This window comes from Chrysochloris asiatica, unplaced genomic scaffold, assembly GCF_000296735.1.
Source record: "Chrysochloris asiatica unplaced genomic scaffold, ChrAsi1.0 scaffold00033, whole genome shotgun sequence".
NCBI lineage: Eukaryota > Metazoa > Chordata > Mammalia > Afrosoricida > Chrysochloridae > Chrysochloris > Chrysochloris asiatica.
The window spans coordinates 14,485,547-14,509,428 of record NW_006408551.1 but is presented as its reverse complement, the minus strand read 5'-3'; the positions used below and the strand labels follow the sequence as shown (position 1 = coordinate 14,509,428).

At 40.8% G+C, this 23,882-nt stretch overlaps 1 protein-coding gene across 2 annotated transcripts in view; it reads left to right on the top strand.

The window, feature by feature from the left end:
• The first annotated feature begins 4,442 nt into the window (after nt 1-4,442).
• GNS (glucosamine (N-acetyl)-6-sulfatase) overlaps nt 4,443-23,882 on the top strand; it is a 45,726-nt gene continuing 26,286 nt past the window's right edge. Inside the window, exons 1-8 of one of the 2 annotated variants that reach the window (XM_006859520.1) lie at nt 4,443-4,634; nt 11,970-12,029; nt 16,882-17,088; nt 18,594-18,659; nt 18,970-19,068; nt 19,787-19,954; nt 21,940-22,022; nt 22,964-23,082. In XM_006859520.1, coding sequence (XP_006859582.1) covers nt 4,443-4,634; nt 11,970-12,029; nt 16,882-17,088; nt 18,594-18,659; nt 18,970-19,068; nt 19,787-19,954; nt 21,940-22,022; nt 22,964-23,082 — 994 coding nt within the window. The remainder of the gene's footprint in view (nt 4,635-11,969; nt 12,030-16,881; nt 17,089-18,593; nt 18,660-18,969; nt 19,069-19,786; nt 19,955-21,939; nt 22,023-22,963; nt 23,083-23,882) is intronic. The other variant, XM_006859521.1, reaches the window with a different exon arrangement.

The window sequence follows — 23,882 nt, the reverse complement described above, 5'->3', positions numbered from 1 at the left end:
CAAAAAAGGATACTAAGATCAACTGGCTCAATGATCTGATTTTTCCATCAGTCTTTTAAGCAAAATCAAAACTAATGAAGACAATTTTCTGGAATGAATCCTAACCAGGGAAGTCTTGAGTTTACCAGTATTATCCGGTGAGCAGGATCCTGTCAAAACAGTGGCTTCTGAGGGGATCTGCTGAGCAAGTTATAATTAAGGCAGAGAGGTCAGCTCAGAAGGTTATGGTGACAGTTTTACAGGATTCCAAAAGGATGATCTTGATAGACACAAGGCAATCGCAGGGGCTTATCAGAAGATGCTTGTTTTATTTTGTTTTGTTTTTTCATTGAAAACAGCATTGGTATCAACGGATAAGAGTGGAGAGCGAGACCTCACCCAGAGAAGTAGTGACGCCTGAGATGGAGGCAGAGATGATGACATGGAGAGATGGAGCAGCTGGAGACTTTAGATCCAGAGAGGAGAGGGGCTGTGTGCTGACAACCAGGGTGCAGGCTTGTAGTGTATACCCTTTGGCTGGTTGATGATGATGCATGGAGGGGAGTGTAACCATGGCAATGAAACTATATATGATAGGATGAATGTAAAACTAATGTTCTCCCATGAAAATAAAAACAAAAATTACAAAAAAAAAAAAAAAAAAAAAAAAAAACTGCATTGGTGAGCGAAAGACCAGGCAAGTTGCACTTAGTTATTTTTCCATCATGACAATGCACCTGCTCATTCTTTGAGGATGGCAAAGGATGTTCTATAAGAATTTCATTGGGAAACCTTACTCCATCTGTCCTACAGACCTGATCTTCCCCCTTTAGACTTCTTTTTGCTCCCCAAATTCAAACATTTAAAAGGAACGCAATTTGAGTCCCTGGAGAATGTCAAAGCTGTCATTTTGATGTGGCATAAATCAAAGAGCACAGAATTTTTCCGGAAAGGGTTAGAGAGAAGGAAACACTACCTTCAGCAGTGTAAAGACCTAGATAGAGGATGTGTCAAGAAACAATAGCTTTGGGGGTTTTTTGTTTTCTTTTAACTTTTTATTATGAATTGAGTGAATTTTACAGACAAGATCATCAGCTTTACACTCAACAAATAATACACTTTGTTTCATCTCAATGATTGCAATCTCCCCCCATGTAACAACAGTTACTCTGCTTCCTCCCTATGGGTCCTATGGCCATTCCACCCACCTTCCCATCCCTTCTCAACTTGGTCCTTATGTAAGAGTTACCTTTTGATTTTGAATGACCATTCCTTGGTGAGCATCTCTTACAAGTGTTGTTGTCTTCACTTCACATTTTTATATTTTTGTTTAATAAAGGTTTCTATGATTTTGTAGCTCTGGTAGCGTAGTGGTTACGAATCGGGCTGCGAACCTTAAGGTCAGCAGTTCGAAACTACCAGCCACTCCGCAGGAGAAAGATAAGGCTTTCTACTCCCGTAAGGATTTACACCCTCGAAAACCCTGTACAGGGTCGCTATGGGTCGGAACCGACTCAACGGCACTTAACAACAAATGATTTTGTAGCAGTATTTTTGACTTACCCATATATAATCACGTTTGTATCTAATTTTGTACTTGTAATTTTATTCTTTTAAAAAATATATATATATAAACTTTATGCTTTACCAAATTTGTATCTCTCCCTGTTATTATTTCTCTCCCTCTAATTGGTCTATGCTTCTCCATTCTTGGCCTCTTCTAATCTAATCTTCATATCATAGCTTGAAGGATGTTCTAAAAGTCTATGGTTATTATCTCTCCTTTATTCCTCTAATGGTTTTAATTAGCTTTAAGATAAAGACCTAACTCTTTAATATAGGCTCTGTTGTTGGTGCTGTTCAGTGCTGTCAAGTCAATTCCGACATATAGCAACCCTGTGTAGGGTTTCTGAAGAGCAGCTGGTGAGTTTGAACCATGGACCTTGTGACTCAAACCAACCTGTGGTCAAGTACTTATCCTACAGCTCCAAACCAGGACTTCAGTTCCTCCCTTTCTATGGTCCAATCACACTGGGTTTTTTAGTTCTCTGAATGTACCACCTCTAGGTCTTTGCAAACTCTGTACTTCCTGACTAGAAGACATTATACCAGCCCAATACACCAGTATGAAGTGATCTCCTACTTAATTTTCAGCTCACTCAATGGTCAGAGCACTTAGACTAGGTCAATGTCTACCATCCATTAAATGTACAAATCCTTGACTTTTTCCTTCATAGCACTTCTCCTAATTTGTAATTTGATACTTCTGTGATTATCAAAATGCCTGTCTCTCTGTCACTAGAATGCAAGTTTCACAGCAGAAAAACGGAGCAAACAGTTTTCAATCTAGCCTTAAATCAAAAACAATGACATGATTTTGCAATTTGGGTCATCAATGCAGATGAAACAAATTCTTTCTTTTCTTTTTTTTTTTTTTTTTAAAGCTTTTATTGTGAATTGAGTGATAGTTTACGTGAAAGAACATTAGTTTTGCGCTCATCCTATTTCGAAACAGATTTTCTTTATGTGCAAAAAAGTCTTTTTGGAGGTCTTGCAATCTGAACAAATGTTCTTAAATTTCGAGTTGACAATAACAACAACATCCAGAACCCAACTAACATCCTATTGTTGTTGTTAAGTGTCATCGAGTTGATTCCTACCCATATCTACCCTGATAGGGTTTCCGAGGAGTGGCTGGTGAACCGTCGACCTTGCGGTTCAAAGCGACTTTGCAGTCCAGCACATTAACCCACAGCACCACACTTACCAGAGGCTCCTCCGAAATACTATATAGAATTCCTGAGTCAGAACCCATTTGAAGGCACTTAATAATAGCATCAACATAATTTATGTGCGAAGTAAGGAAGTACATCCTATTGTACTGAGAACATTTTTAACAGTTTCACCTTCCCAGGGATATTTATATTTTCATACATTTCAACAGAGAAACCACGTTAATGTTTGGAGCTCCATGTTTCATGGGAATCCCCTCTCCCCAACCCGTTGTTGTTGTTATTATGTGCCGTGGAGTCGATTCCGACTCATAGTGACCCTGTACAGGGTTTCCGAGGCTGTAAATCTTTATGGGAGCAGAAAGCCTCATCGTTCTCCTGCGGAACAGCTGGTAGTTTGAACTGCTGACCTTATGGTTCGCAGCCCAATTCATAACCACTACACTACCAGAGCTCCTTTCCACCTCCCCTCCCCCAGTTACTTAATAATGCATATGGATGACCATGTTGCAGGGATTTTCTGCAATATGCACACCATTTTCCAAGAGGTATCTCAAAAATTTATCAAGAATGATGTAGGTAAAGATGCCAAGTATCATGAACTCGTTTTTCGTCATTGTTTTTTATTTAGCAGTGGAATAGCAGGCATATATCAGAATTGGGATTACTATCTGAGATTGCTCTAAATTTGTTGTTAAATGCAGTGGCGTTGGTTCCAACTAAAAGCGGACCTATACAGGGTTCTGAGGAGCCACTGGTAGGTTTGAACCACAGCTTTGTGGTTCACAGTCACAACTAAATTCAGTAACTGAGCCAAAAGAGAATGTTAATTCCTACTTTATAAATTGTATAGAGAAAATGAAATACGATTAAGTATGGTTGGTGATGGTGGTGTGCAGTGGAGTCGATTCCGACTCCCAGTGACCCTGTATAGGGTTTCCGAGTCTGTAAATCTTTACCGGAGCAGAATGCCTCATCTTTCTCCCGCGTAACAGCTGGTAGTTTGGAACTGTTGTGTATAAGGGCCCTCAATTAAGTTATTTGCTGACTTGAGGGATTTGCTAATGTGCGGCCAGGAGCTCTGGTAGCGTAGTGGTTACGAATTGGGCTGCTAACCTCATAAGGCAGCAGTTCGATACTACCAGGTGTTCCGCGGGAGGAAGAGGAAGCTTTCTGTTCCCGTAAAGATTTAAGTCTCTATGAGTCGACTCCACCGCACATTACCACCACCAACACCCCATCATACAGCTGAGACACCAACTGTTCCTAAAATCTGGTAGCCACATTTCTTCTTCCTCTTTCTCTCGGTCCGCTACTGTTCGATGACTCCCTTCCATCTTGTCATCTAATCTTCGCTCCACTTTAATCTTTCTACTAAAACCTCAGAAATAGGATCCATTAGAAGCCAACGAACTTCAGCGTAACAGAAAAGTAGGTATCATACCCAACCCGTTTTTCCCTTCCCCCAGCTCCCGCCCTTCCTCCCTTTCCGTCCGCAGCTCCGCCCCGCCCCGCCCAGTCCGCGACCGCCCATCACGTGGCCGCACGGCGCTCCGCCCCCTGTCTCCAGTTCACGTGATCGCGCCTGGTGAGAAAGCGCCTGACCCCAACCTCGGCCTTCACTGCACGGCCTTCTCTTCCTACGTGCGACTCATCAACCTTTCGCCCTCCCGCCACCTGCGCGTCCCTCCATCCTACCCGGGTCCCCCCTCCCCCGGCGGCCCGTCTGCCATGCGGCTGCTGCCTTTTGCCCCAGATGGGCCCTGGCGGGTCAGTCCCCGTCGCCCACCTGCCTGCAGTAGCGGCAGCCCAGCTCTACTGGTGCTGCTGTTCCTGGGGTTCTCCCAAGTGGTGGCAGGCTCTCGGAGGCCCAATGTGGTGCTGCTTCTCACAGATGACCAGGATGAAGTGCTCGGCGGCATGGTAACTCTTCTCTCTATTTCTGCCCCGCCCCCTCCATTTTCCAGGACTAACTCTGGTTTCTTGCTCGCTTTTGCGATTCCTCGCCCGCAGTGCCCACAGTGGCTGTCTTGACTCTTGTTTTTTGTTTTTGCTATGCGAGGCCCTTTAAGCAGGCTTGAAAGGCCCCCAGGACTTTATTTCTTCTTGATTCTTCCTCGTCTTTTCTGGATATTCATATATTCTCTCTCTCTCATACACACAAGCACACACGTATCACATAAGGTTCTTCATCTGGACTTTGTTGCTACTGGAGTTTGTCCTCAAATCTCAGGAAAAACATGTGGGTGGACGCGTTGGTGATGGGTTCAATCAAATGAGGAGCCGGTGCTGGCTAAGAGTGAAGAACACTTGATGTTTCTTTTCTTTCAGTCGACTAATCCTGTCACCTAGGCTATGTAGGTGTAGAGGGACCTAGTCTACCTTTGCATTTGTGACAGTATCTGGGCCCGATCTTTATGAAATAAGGGCTGAAATGAACTAGTGTGGTAAGTAGGTTGTCAAACTCTTTCTCACAAGAACCAGGGAAATTCAATTAGCCTAATTGAGCACCGGGCTCTTGATTTTGGCTGTCAGTGTTCCATTTTGTATCAAGTGATTGTTGTTATGAGGCTTCTTACTTTCCCAGAGTTAATATTGCTTCTGCTCTCTTAAATTTCATAAGGAGCTCTGGTAGTGTGTTGTTAAGTGCCATCGAGTAGATTCCGACCCATAGCGACCCTGTTTAGGGTTTCCGAGGAGCAGCTGTTGAGCTTGAACCGCCAACCTTACAGTTCAAATGGCTTTACATTCTGACGCATTAACCCTCAGCGCCACACCAGGACTCCTCTGGTAGTGTAGTGGATTACAATTCAGGCTGCTACTCACGCGGTGAGCAGTTAGAAACTACCAGCCACTCTGTGGGAGAAAGATGACTTACTTTGCTTCGGTAAAGATTTATACCCTATCACACCATTACACCATCAGAACTGTCTTGATGGTACATAACCACCGCTCTGGTAGCGTAATGGTTAGCCGTGCTGCTAACCTCAAGCTCAGCAGTTTGAAACTACCAGCTGTTCCGCAGGAGAAAGATGAGGCTTTCTGCTCCGGTAAAGATTTACAACTGTACAGGGTCGCTATGAGTCTGAACTGACTCTACGCCACACTACCACCACCACCATCTTAGAGTTCGTGGATCCCTGGTGGCACTGTGGGTTAGGCATTGGTTTGCTAACTACAAGGTAGGCAGTTCAAACCCACCAGCCACTTTGGGGAAAAGATGAGGCTGTTTCCTCCAGTAAGGTTTTACAGTCACAAAAACCTGTAAGGACATTGTAAGTCAGAATTGACTTGATGGCAGTGGATTTTAGGCCTATCATAGAGTTTGGAAATTTATTACCTTCAGTCACATCTACTTTAACCCATACTAAGGAGCTGGTAGCATAATGGTTACAAATCGGGCTGCAAACCGCAAGGTCCGCAGTTCGAAACTACCAGCTGCTCCACTGGAGAAAGATGAGGCTTTCTGCTCCCGTAAAGATTGACAGCCTCGGAAACCCTGTTCAGGGTCGCTATGGGTCAGAACTGACTCGACGGCACTTAACAACAACACTGAGGCTCAGAAAGTGACTTGCATGAGGTCACATAAGTTGTTAGGCAGAATCCAATCAAAACCTTGCCTGGTCCCTTGGTCTGGCTTATTGCTTGCTTTCTTTCCTTCTCTTTGCTTTTCATCTGATTGCTGGGATATGAAACCACCTCAGGCAAGATGTTCTCAACTTTTCCTGTGTGGTAACTCTGTAGCTTAGTCTCCTTCATAGGGCTGATTTCAACCCATGAGTGAGTGTGAAATCAGTTTAGTAAGTAGCTACAGCATTTGTGCTTTCCTTTGAAATAGTGTAGGATGGAAAATGTAAATGTGTTGTTACATGTAGTAAACATAAGCATTTTGTTTGTTAAGTGCTGTCGAGTCAATTCTGACTTAGAGCGACTTCATATAAGGCTTCTGAGGAGCATCTGTTGAGTTTGAACTGCCGACCAATCTTTTGATCTAGCGCTTATCCTACATCGCCACACTAAGATAGCATACCTGTATATATACCTGCATTGTGAAATAAATTGCATTTTAATCCCATATTTCTTCCAACCACATATGCCTCATTGTCGTTTAGTTCCTACTTAGCTTCCTTAACCTCAAAGAGCCTTAATTTAATGTCCCTTCTTCACTGAGACTTGAATCTGATTTTGTGATGAAGAGTCACATCTTTTTCTAATTGTTTAGTAATCTGGTTGTACCAACTCTCTCGTTTGGTATGAATGTTACATTGGTTTTGCCACCATTCTATACTATCACATTTATGTTCATCACAATACACTTAAAAATATATATATTTTGTATTCTTTGAGAAAAACTAGCTATCTCTCTCACAAGCTAAGTCATTGACTAAAAAGCACATAGCTAAAAGGTAAAACTTACATATTTTTATTGAAAACAAAATGTATTACTTAAAATATAAGATGTTCAAAATTTAGTTCCCTCAATTCTCATAGAAAACAATCTATGCTTGTATATTTAAGATTTCTTTTCTTTTAGTTTGTTAGTAGAAAATTCTTCCTTGTAGGTGTCTGACCAAAATTAAGTGGAAGAAATGAGTAAAACTTAATGCACCAATTGTCCAAAGAATTCTGGGTTCATTTGTAACCTTTTTTCAGAATATTCTATGACTAATTTTATAGCCTCGGAAACCTGTACCAGGTCGCTATGAGTCGGAACCGACTCCACGGCACATAACAACAATAACAACAATTGTCTAATAAGGAGCTCTGGTAGTGTAGTGGTTACGAATTGGGCTGCTAATCTCATGGTTAGCAGTTTGAAACTACCAGCTGTTCTGCGGGAGAAAGTTGAGGCTTTCTGCTCCCGTAAAGATTTACAGCCTCAGAAACCCTGTACAGGGTCACTATGAGTTGGAATTGACTCGACGACACTTAACAACAACAGAATACTTTGATGTTGTTGTGTCGATTCCGACCCACAGCGACCCTGTATAAGAGTTTCCAAGTTACAACTGGTGAGCTTGAACCACCGACCTTGCAGTTCAAGTGGCTTTGCAGTCTGGTGCATTAACCCACAGCGCCACAATTAGATGCCGTTCTACAAATACTTTTGTAGAATACTTCAGATAAAATGCAGGGACCCCAGAGGGGTCATGTTGTTAAGTGTCATCGAGTCAATTCCGAACAACATCACAGTATTCTGTTGTTAAGTGCTATCGATTCAGTTCCAAACACTAACACAGTATTCTGTTGTTGTTAAATGCCGTTGAGTCGGTTCCGACCCACAGTGACCCTGTATAGAGTTTCCAAGGAGCGGCTGGTGAGCTTTAACCACCGACCTTGCAGTTCAGACGGCTTTGCAATGTGGCTCATTAACCCACAGCACCACACCAGGACTCTAGAGGGGGTCACTATTGTTGTTGTTGTTATGTGCTGTGGAGTCGGTTCCCACAAGGGTCATAGAACTCCCTTTAATTTAATTGTAGAACTCTGTATACAGTATCGTCATTTTTGTGGAAGTCTTTGGCCCATATGGAGCACAGTTTTACTGTGATATATATGGGGGTCACAATTATTGGAATCAACAACATCAAGTTTTTTAATGTCTTTGTAGTAATTTAGCTTCCACATCAAAGAATTGCTGCCATAGTTGGCTAGTGACTAACTCAGGCCAAAGGATTATAGCAGTTGCATGATTTTGTTTTAATATGGAATCTTTCGACCATCTTTGAAATAGTCTTTCACGTAGTAACACCATCCTTAACAGTTGTGAGTTTTTGTTGCAGATATCATTTGTGGGACACTCCATTATTAACATTTGTTGTCCAGGCAACAGCTCTTATGTATTTCTTGATTTTACTTAAACATCGTTAGGTGTGATAGACATACTCTGTTTTTCACAGAAACCCAGGTTACTCTTTTTAAAAAAAGAATTCACTTAAGAAAAAGTGACATGTGGTTAAAAGCTCCAGGGAATGAAAGAAGGAGCCATAAGGAAATGTAGGGTAAGAATAAATACTTTATGTCTTTGCTTCAAGCAAAGGTTTTCTGTTTAAAAAAAGAAACTTATCATAGACACCTCAGAACAGTCAAAACTTTCTTTCAGAGTAGTTACTATATGGGAGCCAGGGAAGTAATTGACTCCTAATGGTTTTTGTGGAAGAGCTTTTAGTTGGGATGAGTAAAAGGAACATTGCATCCACATGCCAGTATATAGTTGGCTGCTTCACAAGGTTAATGAGAATTGCAACCTTCTTCTGTCTTTCTGTCTAGATCAATGCGTAAACATACAGTGTTTAATAAAATGCATTGTAACCACACAGTATAATCATATGTTCACTATCTTATATATATATATAATTTTTATTTTTTTTAAGTTTTTGTTGTGAATTGAGTGATAGTTTACATATGAGAACATCAGCTTTACATTCATCCTGTCATGTTTCATTTCATTACAATGATCACAATCTCCTTCATGCATCATCATTCAACAGCGTTTGCTTCCATTCCCTCTTTTTGATGCACACTGAAGCACTCAGGAATATGTAACCATTCAAGCCTGCCGTCACCCCCCAACCACCAGCACCCAGCCCCTCCCTTCTCCCTCCCTGAGTCCAGAGTCCTCAGCCACTCCATCTCTCTATGTCATTGTCTCTGTCTCCATCTCTGGCATTGCTCATCCTCTGGATAGGGTCCTATACTCTGCTCGTCTCCCTTGATGGTCCCAGGGTCCTCCACTCCTGGACTGCAAAATCAACCACTCCCCTCCTTTTGTTACAAAACATCTACCTTTACATTTGCAACTTTCACAGTAAGTCCTGTTAGCAGTTATATACTAATGAGCCACAAGAATCTTATCCCCAGCTCCTTTCTCCAGCCCTGTCTAGACAGATTGGAAACCACTCAGTGGAGATTCTACCTTCCCCTGTGTCCTCTGAAACTAGGGTCCCTCTTGAAAGCTTGTAAGCCAATCACTTCGTGCCTTTGTAGCCCCCCATTTTGGGTAGCCAATGTCTTATGTTGCCCATCCCTGTCAACCCTGTATACAGAGGGGGTAGGAATGATCCTTGCTGTAAAGATTCGTTCCCTCTTTTGAGCTACTACATCCATAAGCATAGGTGAAGCCCATCAAATTGTAGCAGGTTACTCTTTTTTTCCTCTTCCTTCTTCATCTAGTTGAGTTCTGATCATCCAGCTGTTGAAGCTAGGTCAAATGGGTACTATCTGCAATTATGGGTGTTCTTGTGTGTCTCCTCTCACTTCATATCATCTGGATGCTTCACTCTCTGTTCTAGTTCTCTGTGGCTATGACCCTGCCCATGGGATCAGGAATCCCGAGGTCTCTCTTTATTGCTGGCCAACCAGGTCTCAATCCAGGTTGACAGGAGTCTGTTGAATGTGGTCGGATTTAGGCTAGCTTTGTATTTATGTTCACTAGAAAATTTGATCGTTAACTTAATCCACGTCCATGGTCCTTTTTCTCTACTTTCACTTCCTACCTTCATTTTCCTATCCCAAAGTAGTACACACAGTTAACATGTGTAGCTGTTAACTTAAAGGTTGGATGTTTCCATCCACCCAGAGGCACATTAGAAGAAAGTCCTGGCATTGAAAACATCAGCCATTGAAAACCGTATGGAGCACAGTTGTACTCTGATATATGTGGGCTCACCCTTAGTTGGAATCAACTCGACAGCAGCAGGTTTTTTAATGTCCTCAGTAACTCGGGTTCCCCATCAGACTAGTGTTTCCTTGAACCCCGTGGTCTGTTCTCTTGAATTATTGTTGTTCATTGCCATCAAGTTGATTCCTACTCACGATGACCCCATGTGTGCAAAGTAGAACTGCTCTGAGGGGTTTTCAAGGCTCTTCCTAGATGCCCCTGGGTAGATTCACACTTCCACCCTTTCAGCTAATAGTTGAACTCTTAATCTTTTACACCACCTAGGAACTCCCTTTGCTTTAGTGGTGGTGAAGTGTCCTTAAGTTGGTTCTGGGTCATAGTGGACCTGTATAGAATTTCCGAGGTTATAAATCTTTACGGGAGCAGAAAGCCTCCTCTTTTTCCCACTGAGCAGCCGGTGGGCACATAGTCCAGTGCCTATCCCACATAGCCACTGCACTCGCTTCCTTGGTTATTAGCACCTAGGATATTTTTGTGGGAAAGCACGTTGATGACTTTGCTTCTTCTGAAAATTAGCAGAAGACCTTTCACATCTTCTGGGAACACACGGATTACCCATGAAATTATCAAAGTTCCTCTTGAATACGTTAAAAGTCTCATCCTTTGGAACCTATGGGTTCTTTAGATTTTCCAGTACCTGTATAAAACTATAGGGAAAAGACATTCATATGCACAGTGTTGAAAATGAGGTTCTTCGTTAAGTTATGTGTGGAGATCAGTCTCTGAGAAGTCACTTATATAACAAAATAGGCTTCAGACGCCCATGTCACTGCAGTATCCTCATGAAATGACTTGTAGAGAAATGAACCTCTTTGGTGCTGCTTACTTCCTGTTTGTAATCTGAATAAATATCAGAGTTCCTCTTACAACTGTTTAAATAACTGTCTTCAGATTTTTATTCTCTTGGCTTTGAAATAATTGCTCTCTGTACTTGTCAAGATCTTGGATTTTGAACAAAAGCAAGGACTATAAACACAGTGGTTCCTGAGTAGCACCTTGTGCTTGGCAGGGGTCTATGTACACCTGGTTTCCCACTTGGTTTGGTGGTGGGTGGTGTAGAGCAGAGGGCAGGGAGCTTGTAGTCAAGAAGCGTGCATCTGAGGTCTACCGCTGTCCATTTGATTTTTGAGTCAAGCTCTGAGTCTTGGGGCCGTGGCTGGCTTTCAGAATCTAAACTTTGTTTTAAAGGGTGGGAGGCTTCTTTCATATCATTTCCCAAACCTTGCTTCTAAAATGAATTAATGAAGACAACTCTGCCTCATCTACCGTACAAGGTGACTGTGAAAAAAGGACACCACGATGTTGTTACATTGAAATTGGCATTGCCGGAACAATGCCACCAGTTCTGAATTCCTTCCTGCAAGTATTCTGTCTCCCTGAACTTTTACATAGAGTCCAGCAAGCCTGTTTGGTTCATCTTCAGAATTACTTGGGACTCCCTTGGCCATTTCTTACTGTCAGATGGAGCTGGTCACTTGGGAACAAAGGATTGAGAGTAGGTTGCAAGAAAACACAGATTCTAATTTGTATATCTTTATTGGAAGAAATTATTTAACTGATAATTACTTCCTTTACAGACACCCCTTAAGAAAACCAAAGCCCTCATCGGAGAAATGGGGATGACCTTCTCCAGTGCTGTAAGTTTTTCAGTTAACGTAGCTTGTTTAGACTTTGATTTTGATTATGTCCTAAGAAGAACTGTTGCCTTCTGGGTGGTTCCTGATACCATCTACATGCTCTGGGTTTTTTTTCTTAAATTCTGAATCTGAAAGACAGGCTTTATTTAATGTGATATAAATTACTGATACTTCTTCTTGCCACCTGAAGATTAATTACAGGTATATTCTAAGCCATTCTTCTCTACAACATAGAATTAAAGAAATTTATTTCAAATCTCTCTGTTTAAGGTTTGAAAGTAGATCTAAGAATTGAGTAACATTTATGCTAAGTAAGGAGTGCCGGTTAATGCGCTGGACTGCAAAGTTGATTTGAACTGCAAGGTCGGTGGTTCAAGCTCACCAGCCACTCCTCAGAAACCCCATACAGGTTCGTTCTGAGAAAATACAGACAGCAGTGTGCTCCAGGCAATAGAACAGAATGGAAAACAAAAGGGAAAGAATGAAGAGAGTTGCCAATGTAAAAATTACAGAAGTGAAACATCTAACAAAAATTAAGAGGCAGCTCGGCGGCACATAGCAGCAGCTGCAACAACAACAACAACAATGCTGAGTAAACTGTTTCACGGTGTAAACTTGCAGGTCACTTTACTAAGCCTTATTCTGATATGGTAGCACAACCTGACAAAGAAAACACTACCAAATGAAGGAAGAAAGAAAAATGTGCACACACACACACACACACACACACACACACTCAAGTTTGGTGTATGAACAGAGTTGCGAAGATCCCAAATAGAACACTAACAAATCAGATTCAGGATCCATGCACCAGGACCGTATTGAGGTGTTCTAGGAATGAAGGTAGCTTCTTAATTGAACTGCACGTCGATGCTGCTGTGTTCCGAAAACATACTCTAGAGCCAGAGCTCCTCGGTTCAAATACTGTCTCACCCTCTTTTCTAGCTATGTCGCCTTGGGCAAGTTCTTTAACATCTCTGGCCCCTGGTTTTCCCATTTGTAAATGAGGGTAATAGTACCTGCTTCAGGGTTTTTTTGAAGTTAAGTGGGTTAATTCATGTAAAGTACATGTAAATCAATGTCATGTGGTATTATTAATGAGTGAGTTAATTCAGGTAAAGCATGTGGTATTGTTGATAACTGAGTAACCAATATGGCACTAATAAATTAAAGAAGGAAAATTTGTTGTTCATCTTAATAGATGCTTGAAAGGCCTCTGAACATTTAGTATCCTTTCCTGGTAAAATTAAGTAGTGGCTTACAAGTTGGGCTGCAGACTACAAGGTCAGCAAATCAACCAGCCGCTCCATGGGAAAAAGATGAGGCTTTCTGCTTTCATAAAATTGACACCCAGAAACCCGATACAAGGTCACTATGAGTCAGAACCGACTCCACGGCATACAGCCACCACTGCCTGGTAAAATTCAACTGGTTGAAGAATATTTCAAATGAATAGTGCACCTTATCTTTCAGATGTCAAGCTAGTGGCGTTACTGTTGGAAGGAGACAGGGATTCAGCATTTCTCTTTAATGTTGTCCCTGGAAAGTCCAGTTGTCACAATGCTTATGGAAATCAGAAGTAAAGCTATGGGGAAAAGACAAATTACTATTTCCCCATGCTTGATTTTCCACCTAGAAGTCACAGGATAATTATTGGGGAAGTTTTTTAATTAATGAAGTTTGGGTAAAAATGGAAAAATTAGAATCTGTAACTTTCTTGCAGATAACCAGTTAGATAAATAGAAGGGCAGCTGGGAAGATGCTTTCATAATAACAGGAAAGTATCAGCTCTTCAGTGAGAGTGGGAAGAAATGGTTAGGAACTCTGTGAATAAAGCTACCAGCAGTTAGCTGGGTGACATAATGAAAGTACTTGATCAAGTAGACTCAGATGTCATTTCCTGTGGGGACATACAGTCTTAGAATCCCAACAAGATTTTTCTAGATTGAATTAAGTGATCCTAAAAGTTATGAGGAATAATAAATCGGGGGGCACTGTAGGATGTCGCTCTGCTAGCCATGAGGTTAGCGGTTCAAATCCACAGCCACTCTGTGGGAGAAAGATGGGCTTTCTGCTCCTGTAAAGATTTACAACCTTGGAAACCCTATGTAGGGTTGCTATGAGTCGGAACCTATGCCATGGACCCTAACAACAAGAACAATCAATGTAAGTTTTTAAAAGGAAGAAACTGTCCTGTCAGCTACTAAAATTAATAAGAAAATACAGAAAGCAGTGTGCTCCAGGCAATAAAACAGAACAGAAAACAAAAGGGAAAGAATGAAGAGAGTTGCCAATGTAAAAATTACAGAAGTGAAACATCTAACAAAAATTAAAAGGCAGAAGTAAAAATGGGAACGAATTATAACATGATGGACTCCTTCCTTCACTCCGATCTTAATGTAATAAGCAGCCAACAGCTCAGGAAGGAAAATGGATAAAACATTGTACAGAAAGTTCACATAAGCACAGTTGGTCAGTGTATTGTATATCAAGATCGTTCATCCTCAGCAGGATTAAAAAATATATAATATCCAACCTGAAAGGGGAAAAACATCCTGATTATTTAAAGGGAAAACATCTGGTTTTGCAAAGGTGTGCCAGAAGAAATATTCATTCCATGCTTTTGAGAGTGGAAGCTAGTATTAACCTTCTGAAAAGTGACTTGGTGATGTGTATTAAGACCTGCTGTACAAAGATTGGGTAGAATGGTTGAAGTCATTAATAATGGTAGTGGTGTGCCATGGAATTGCCTCCAACTCATAGCGACCCTGTGTAGGGTTTCCGAGGCTGTAATCTTCACAGGAGCAGAAAGCCTCATCTTTCTCCCACAGAATAACTGGTAGTTTCAAACTGCTGACCTTGACCTTGAGGTTAGCAGTCTGACTCCTAACGACTACACTACCAGTGCTCCTTATTAATAACATAGGTATCCCCTACTTTTTGAAAGTTCACTTTATGCAACTTTGCTTTTACGAAAAACCTACATTGTTACTTGTTTTCACTAACTGAAAAAAATCCAAAGTAGAATTTTACTTCATGAGAAAAGGTAAGAAGCTAGTGTTTACTGTTTGTTTTGCTGCACACCATTATAGATACAGACCCAAACAACAAAAGTGGCATTACCAAGCTCCTTCCCTGGGAACTACATTCAGCAACTCAGTCAGCATCAAGCCGCCATAGCTTTGAACTGTGCTTGTGAACACTAAATACCAGGTTATTTTAAGTTTGATGTGTTATTTGGTATGATTTGGTAGGTTATTTTTTGGGTCTGGGAATGCTCAGTTTTTTCACATATGAATTAATGGTACAATTGGCCCTCTGTATTTGCAAGTTCTGCAACCAACTTTGTATCAAAAACATTGGTGGTAAACCAGTCTCTCAGAGGTTAAGAAGGAGGTGTTAAGTGCTGTTTACATATCATTTATGTTGTATTAGGTAGTATAAGTAATCTAAAAATGATTTAAAGGTGTAACGGATGTGTGTAGGTTATATGCAAATAATATGGCTTCATCAACACTCATGGCAGCAGCAGTCAAGAAATTAAATCATGTATTGCATTAGGCAAATCTGTTGCACAAGACCTTTTTAAAGTGTTCAAGAGGATAGATGTCAGTCTGAGGACTAAAGTGTGCCTAACCAAGCCATGGTATTTTCATATGCATGTGAAAGTTAGACAATGAATAAGGAAGACCATAGAAGAATTGATGCATTTGAGTCATAGTCTTGGAGAAGAATGTTAAGGATATCATGGACTGCCAAAAGAACAAATAAATCTGTGTTGGAAGAAATACAACCAGAATGTTCCTTAGAAGCCAAGATGGCCAGACTTTGTCTCTCACACTTTGGACATACTATGAGGTGGGGCCAGTCCCCGGAGAAAGGACATCATGCTTGGTATAAGTAGAGGGTCAGCGAAAAAGAGGGAGACCTCCAACCAGATGGATTGGCACAGTGGTAGCAACAGTGTGTTCTAACGTAGCAGCAGTTATGAGAACGATGCAGAACCAGGCGGTGCTTCCTTCTGTTGTGCCTAGGGTTCCTATGGGTTGGAGCCCACTGGGCGGCACCTAATAACAACAATAACATGGCATTTTAATCCCATCTACCACCACCCCTCATGGATACCAAGAAGTGACTGTAATTGTTTCTTCACTTGTTGCCATTTCTTCTGACAAAAGGTTTCATAGGAACATTCTACTTGGAGATAGCAGACAAAGTGTATAGAAACATGTGTTGTTAAGCGCTGTTGAGTCAGCTCTGACCCATAGCAACTCTGTATAGGGTTTCCAAAGAGCGGCTGGTAAGCTTGAACTGCCAATCTTGCAGTTCAAAGCAATTTAGCAGTCCAGCGCATTAACTCACAGCGCCACACCAGGGCTCCTTATAGAAACAGAGTATGAAAAAAACCCCATCTGTGTCCAGTGTATCAAGTAATACGGGAAATGTATAAAGCTACATAGTCTGAAAATGAACCTCTACTTCTTTCAGTTACATAAAATTCAGGTTGTTTTCTCTGCCTGTGGTTAAGACCCACTCCCACTAGCCTGTGCTGCTTGCCATAAATATTACATATTCTTTAGGGAGATGAGATTAGAATTGCTGTTAGGTTCTCGTGCAGAAATAAACCAACTGAGAAAGAAACCTGTTCTTTCTCCTAGTTTTATCTGCTTTATTGTCCCCATTACATGACATAAAGCAGCTCTGAAGTGTGTGTTATGCAAAGAAAGTCTGTATTCCATGGAAAAATAAAGTGATGTGTATATACAGTGGCAACTTTTTAAATTCTCTTTAGAAATGGTGAGAAACCTGTCTTCCTTGTGTAATTGTCTTTTTTCTTATGGTCCCTTTGTAGTATGTGCCAACTGCACTATGCTGCCCCAGCCGAGCCAGTATCCTGACGGGGAAGTATCCACATAATCATCACGTTGTTAACAACACGTTAGAGGGAAACTGCAGTAGTAGCTCTTGGCAGAAGATCCAAGAACCAAATACTTTTCCAGCAATTCTCAGATCAATGTGTGGTTATCAAACTTTTTTTGCAGGGAAATACCTAAATGAGGTATGCTGAATGGTCTTAATTATTTCTCTCTTTATGAATAAAACATAAGTGAATTAATATAATTCATATTAATCATTTCATAACTAGTATCAACTCAAGTTATGTTGTAGGGTTTTTGTTGAGTATTGTTTTTTCCAAATCTGACCATTAAGCAAAAATTGTATTTACATGATTTGGGTAGTACAGTTTTTCTTCCTTTGAATTGTCCAAAGAGTGCGTGTTTAAAAATGGTCCTCAGGCTGCTGCTATCTGACAGCATCTTCCTTTTGTTCTCAGGAATTCTGCATGTCACGTGGCTGTCTTTCTGTTTCCCCTTAATTCAGTCTGAAGAATTTTTCACTCTTAGAATCTGTCTTCAGATTTCATGGCTCCAAGTTACTAACTACATTGGTCTCAGGTTTTAGTCAAGAGTCCAAATTTAAAGAAATTATGAATGTGGGAGTGTTTGGGGGTTAGCACTTAACAGCAGATGCAAGGCAAAGACAGATGTACATTTCTCATCCACTGTGTGGTTGCTAGACATTTTAATGTCAAATATGCATTTTCTGTTAATTCTCTTCTTTCTCCTATTAACTGGAGCATTCTGCAACTTCGTAAAGGAAGAAGAATCAAGTTTGAAAAGAACTGTGGGAAGTTAAGAACAGATATGGGTACTTAGTTATTGGGTTAAGACAGTGGGTCATAATAGAATATATACTGCCGTATATACTGAAGGTCATCTGACACATTTAAAACCAGGAGGAATTCATAAAGTACAAAGAATCAGCTCTCAGACTTGAATTCTTGGAGGGCAGTGTTAAGTCTTGTTGAGATAAAGTTGGATCGTTCTGTGGGCCTTTCACTTACTCAGCTCTTCGGATACATTCAATGTAGATTCCACCATCAGGTTAACTGCAGTAATAGGCTAACAGCTCATCCTCTGTTTTTTTTTTGTTTACTGTCATTAACCACAAAGACAGTTGGAGAATTAAATTTCTGCCATCAGTAGCTCAGCACTTACCCCGTGAGTGGTTGAATTGATGGGTCCTGTGAAATAGGCCAGTGGGCTTTCTCTACGAAAGTCCAGATAGTAAATGCTTTAGGGTTTTTCATGCCATACATCTTGATTTTAACTACTCAGCCCTGCCATTGTAGCATGACAGCAGCCATTATGGAATGAGTGTGGCTGTGTTCCAACGAAACTTTTCTTTACTGCCACTAAACTTTGAATTTCATGTGACTTTCACATGTAATAAAATATTTTGATTAGTTTTCACATTTTAAATGGTTAAAAACAGATGTAATTTGTCAGCTTCTGTCCTAGAAGTTCTTAGGATTTTGGTGTCTTTCCTTATTGTATTTGGGATTGTCTAGTGTATGTATCTGGGAAAATGTAGCCCCACTATGGTTTAAGCACACATCTAAAAATAAGCTAAAAGTTTCCTGGTCTTTATTTCCATTATTTACTTCTTCTTGGCCTGATTCTGTTTAGGGACTTCTAATGTCCTGCTTGTTTTACTTTTCAGTATGGAGCCCCTGGTACAGGTGGCCTAGAGCACGTTCCTCCGGGCTGGACTTACTGGTATGCATTGGTGAGTGATACGCAGCCCTACAAATGAAGGTGTATTTACTGATTTGTGGGAACTCCTTTTGGCAATGTATTATGGTTTACTCTTCTACCTGATCCACTTCTGGCTTTTAAATTAGGGTGTTTGTAAACTCTACCAGCAGTTAACAAAACCTGTCTTTAAAAATCTAATTTAGTATTGATTTGTGTTATTAGCTTTGTTTATGTCTTTTTAAATAAAATCAAACAGTGTGTAGTTGAGGCAAGTCTGGATTCACACTTTAGTTCGCTGACCTCATAATTTTACTTTTTCTTTTAAAAAAAAAACAAACTAGGAAAAGAATTCTAAATACTACAATTATACCCTCTCTATCAATGGGAAAGCCCGGAAGCATGGTGAAAACTACAGTGTGGACTATCTGACAGATGTTTTGGTGAGTTACTGAAGCTCTGTCCTGGCTGAGTTTGCTCACTGAAGATTTTGCCTAGAAAACCTCTTACCTTAATTGTTCACGTTGAGTAATGTAAATAGCTTGGCCTAACTGCCAAAATAAATTCTAACTGATTAAAAACTTACAAGGGTATTTCTAATCTAAGGCTCAGATCTAATGTTCATGAAATCCCAGCAGCAAATCCCTTTTACAAAGGCTAATATTTAAGACTACAGTGATTACTTTGTAGAGGTTTTACTTTGTAAAAGACTCCTACTTTTCACCCCAATTTTACTGACAAGACTACAAGATGGGGGTGTCATCGACTTTGTCTTGAGGGTGGAGGCAGGGAGTTTTTCAGGTATTGTGTATTTGTAAAATAAATTACTGAAATAGGTGAACTTGGGACAGTTTAATTTGTAGTAATGGAAGTTAACACTAAAATGATATTTTCTTTCCTTATGAAAAAGTATAAGTTTCTCGATCACATAAAATCATCAAGATCTCAATCTTTTTTATGGTCTGATGCATTTCAGAATTTTAGTATACACATATTGCCTAAAAACCAGTGTATTTGTTCAGCAGCAGACTTGTAAATGTCACAGGTTTTGTGCTAAGATTGGCTAAAGGCTTATAGGACCTGTACCCGCTCTTCACCAGAGAACATGAAGTACTCAATTACTGGGTAGGACAGGAGATGACAAATCTTTATCTGTGTCAGGCTAACATTTCCTTGGATTTCCTGGACTACAAGTCTAACTCCGAGCCATTCTTCATGATGATCTCCACTCCAGCACCTCACTCGCCATGGACAGCCGCACCCCAGTATCAAAAGAGCTTCCAGAATGTCTTTGCACCAAGAGACAAGAACTTCAACATACATGGAATGGTAGCTTCCTCTAAACTCTTGAATCAAGCTGTACTGATATAATTATGTAATATACTTGTCAGAAAACCTTTAAGCCATGTAGCAGCTCATGTTCCTTAAAGATCTTTTGTAGGTTATTGCATCCATCCTTAGTATCATAAATGTATCAACTTGCTTCATAGTACAGATTTCTGCCACACATCTGGTGAGCAGCTGGAGAATCCACAGAGGATGTTAAGGAAACGCCATCTTCCATGAGTCCAGGAGTATCACTCAGGTTCTCCTGATAAGCTCTGGGTTGACTCTCTTCCCACCTGGCAGTGGCTGATACATAGCCTTTGGGGCTGAGCTGGGTCTATGGAAGCATCTGGTTGGCCCTTGCCAGTCCTATAGCATAGGAAGGAGAGAGGTGAGAGTGCAGTATGCTTGGGTGCATGGAGAAAGAAGCCAGGGTAAGGAACATGAGTCATTGCTACAATAACTTAAATATTTGCCTTGTGTGCCAGGTATTTTTTTCCCCTTTCCATGGTTTCAAAGGCAGAAGGCCTGTACTGCCTCATGCCCGTTACTTGGCTATCTTAATTGCTGATGAGGTCATAGAAAGGGCAAGTCTTAGAGTCAGGCTAGGGCTACCACTTTCTAGCTAATGACTGGACAAAATGTTTGACTTCCGTTTGTCCTTGGAAAGTGGGAGATCTTGAACCCTCATGAGACTATTCCATGGATTGAAGTGCATGCTCATGTAGCACACTTACTTCCTGGCACATTACGGGCAGGCATTTGTTACATACAGTTCTAAAACTGAGTGCCTTTATTGACTTAACTGTGTTTAAAAATAATGATAATTGAAGTTCTCATGGCCAAGTAAATTGGAAACTTTGCATTAAATAAATCTGTCTGCTTCAGCACTTCTCAGAGTTATTAGTGTTATAGTGTGACTTTCTAACAGGGATGTGCTGTATGACATTTCTCAAAAAATATCTAACGAATTCCTTGCTTGAGGAACACAGTTTAGGAAATGCTGACTTATGCTCTTGTAAATTGTTGTTGTTAAGTGCCATTGAGTTGGTTCTGACTCATAGCGACCCTGTATAGGGTTTCCAAGGAGTGGCTGGTGAACTTGAACTGTCAACTTTGCAGTTCAAGCTGACATTATGGTGCAGTGCTTAACCTACATTGCCACACCAGGACTTCTGATATGAATAGGAGAACATTAATGGTGTGTGAGAATGTTTGTTTTAAAAAGTAAATTTTTAATGACAAGGACCCTCCAGATTTGAACTTGAAATTTTAGGAAATTGCTTTGAAGCGATGTTTTTTCTCCCCAGTGATCTAGGATGATTGAGATTGTGGGAATGAAAGTAGAGGACAAATGGAATGGTGACTTTTTAGATTGAGCTGTGATGACAATCTAGGATAAACACTGGACTGCTTACTGCAAGGATAGCAGTTCAAACCCACCAGCTATGCCAAAGGAGAAAGATGAGGGTTTCTTCTCCCTTTAAGAATTAACAGCCTTGGAAACCCTATACAGGGTCACTGTGAGTCAGAATTGACTCGATGGCAGTAGTTAGGTAGGCAAAACCAAGGAAGGTACAGTGATTTTTTTACCCATTTGTAACTGCAGTAGAACCAAATCATACGGTCAAAGTTGTTATTAAGTCTGATCTCATTCTAGCCAGTAGTTTCCCATTTTCATTTACGAAATCTCTTACTAATGTTGCTAAAAGAAAGGGCCAAAACATATTATGGTTTTGGAGTTGGTAGGAAAAGCTGAAGAATAAATAATAACTTAGAATTAATGTACAGAAATAGTTTCAGGAGCACCAGGAAGGTGAGGGCACGGGAGAAGAAAGTCTGAGTTTCTTAAACAAGTTTCCATTAGTACCTTTATTTTGTTGTTGTTTTGCTAAAGTTTTAAAATGATCCTCTTTATCATTTACTCTGCTAGTTTATACTTGACTATGGTAATTTGGTATTAACATTGTTTTTCTTCTAAATTTTAGAACAAGCACTGGTTAATTAGGCAAGCCAAGACTCCAATGAGCAATTCTTCAATACAGTTTTTAGATAATGCATTTAGGAGAAGGTAAGAGCAAAGACTTTCTCAGTCTGTGTAGTCTTTGAGCTCATGAACAAGGCACTGGGCCACACAGTTTTCTTGAGACAATATCAGAGGAAAGCAAGTTGATGGGAGAGATACTGTGATCAGGGTCTGCTGTCTCAAAACTCAAGCGGAGCTTCCTTTACATTCAAATGTGTGATATGTGGCCTTTGGATCCCAAGACTATTAAGTAGTCCATGTTTATGATTTTTCCTGTGCCTGAAAAGAAGGTAGCTTGGTGAGAGAGGAGCCCAGATGTTTAACAGAAGACCCAAGGACTTAGAAGGCTGACTAGAGCATAATATTTGCCTTTGCTGTTTAGGATTTCCAAGAAATTCTTTTTAGTCAGTTTCTTTAAAAATCTATTACTTTATATCAGAGGTCAGTAAGCTTTATCTGTAAAGGGCCAGGTAGTAAATAACTTAAGCCTTTAGGCTAAATCATCTTCATCAGTTGTTCAACTCTGTTGTTATAGCATAAACACAGCTCAAGGCATTACATAAATAAATGAGCAGGACTGTGTTCCAGTAAAACTATATATGAATATAGATGGCAGGCCGTCTTTGGTCCATTGGCCATAGCTTATGGACCCCTGGTATATACATCGGAACAAATGTTTAAGAGTTAGTCCTAAATTGACAGCTTGCCTTCCGATGATCACTGCTGTCATCACTAGTGACAGTAAATAAAGTCAACTGAATATGAAAAGCCTAGTTTATTTCTTGGAATACAGTTCCATTTGAAATGAACTAATTATGTTCTGTAATTTTCTAGTCTGTTTTTTGCCTTGGAAGTCTAGGAGGGGGTTGTTTGGGATTTGAGTTTTTGGGGCAAGAATGGTGTTTTCCTTTTTTTTTTTAATGAAAGATAGTGATACCCCAGTCATTGCCTTTGACATCACCATTGCCACCCTCTGTCACATCCAGGTGGCAGACTCTACTCTCAGTTGATGACCTTGTGGAGAAACTTATAAAGAGATTGGAGTTCCATGGCGAGCTCGACAACACTTACATTTTTTATACATCAGACAATGGCTATCACACAGGTGAGGGATGGGGAGCGGGGGGAGTCCTGTGACCTTGGTGAGTGTTTTGCCTTTTTCACCCCATCAGCAGCACTGCATGGAGTTTTAGTCCCTCTAGAGCAGGGGTGGGGAACCTTTTCTGTACCAGAATTTATAGTATCATTTGAGGACCATACAGAAGTATCAACTTAAAAATTAGCCTGCTACATTTGGTCAAATATTTAATTGTTGTTACATGACATCAAGTAGGTTCCAACTCATAGCGACCTTATGGACTCCAGGGTTTCCGAGGAGTGGCTGGTGAGCCTGAACCACCGACCTTGCAGTTCAAGCTGGCTTTGCAGTCCAGCGCATTAACCCGCAGTGCCACACCAGGACTCCAAGTATTTAATTACCTCACCCTTAATGTGATGGCTGTAACTACAGTTGCCATGACAGGGCCAGACCACATGATTTCTCAGACTGTGTATGGCCCACGTTCCCCAGCCCTGCTCTATAGCAATGGCTATGCCAGAGGGCAACAAACTTGATATCAGGCCTCCCTCATTGGAGGGCCATGATTCCCACATTGAGAGAACAGGTTTTATTATTAGCTGCTTCAGATGCTAAATTACATGGTGTTCTAGAAGTCAGGAGTAGTCATCTTTATGGGTAGGAATCAGACAAACTTCATGGAAATGGTAAGGAACTGAACTAGATTTCAAGGCTAAGTAGAGATGTCACACTCTAGACAAGAATACCAAGAAAAGGTTGAGGAAAAAACTTAAATTGTGCAATTTGTTTTTGAGGATTTTTCCACCCTTTCTCCCCCCCCCCCCCCC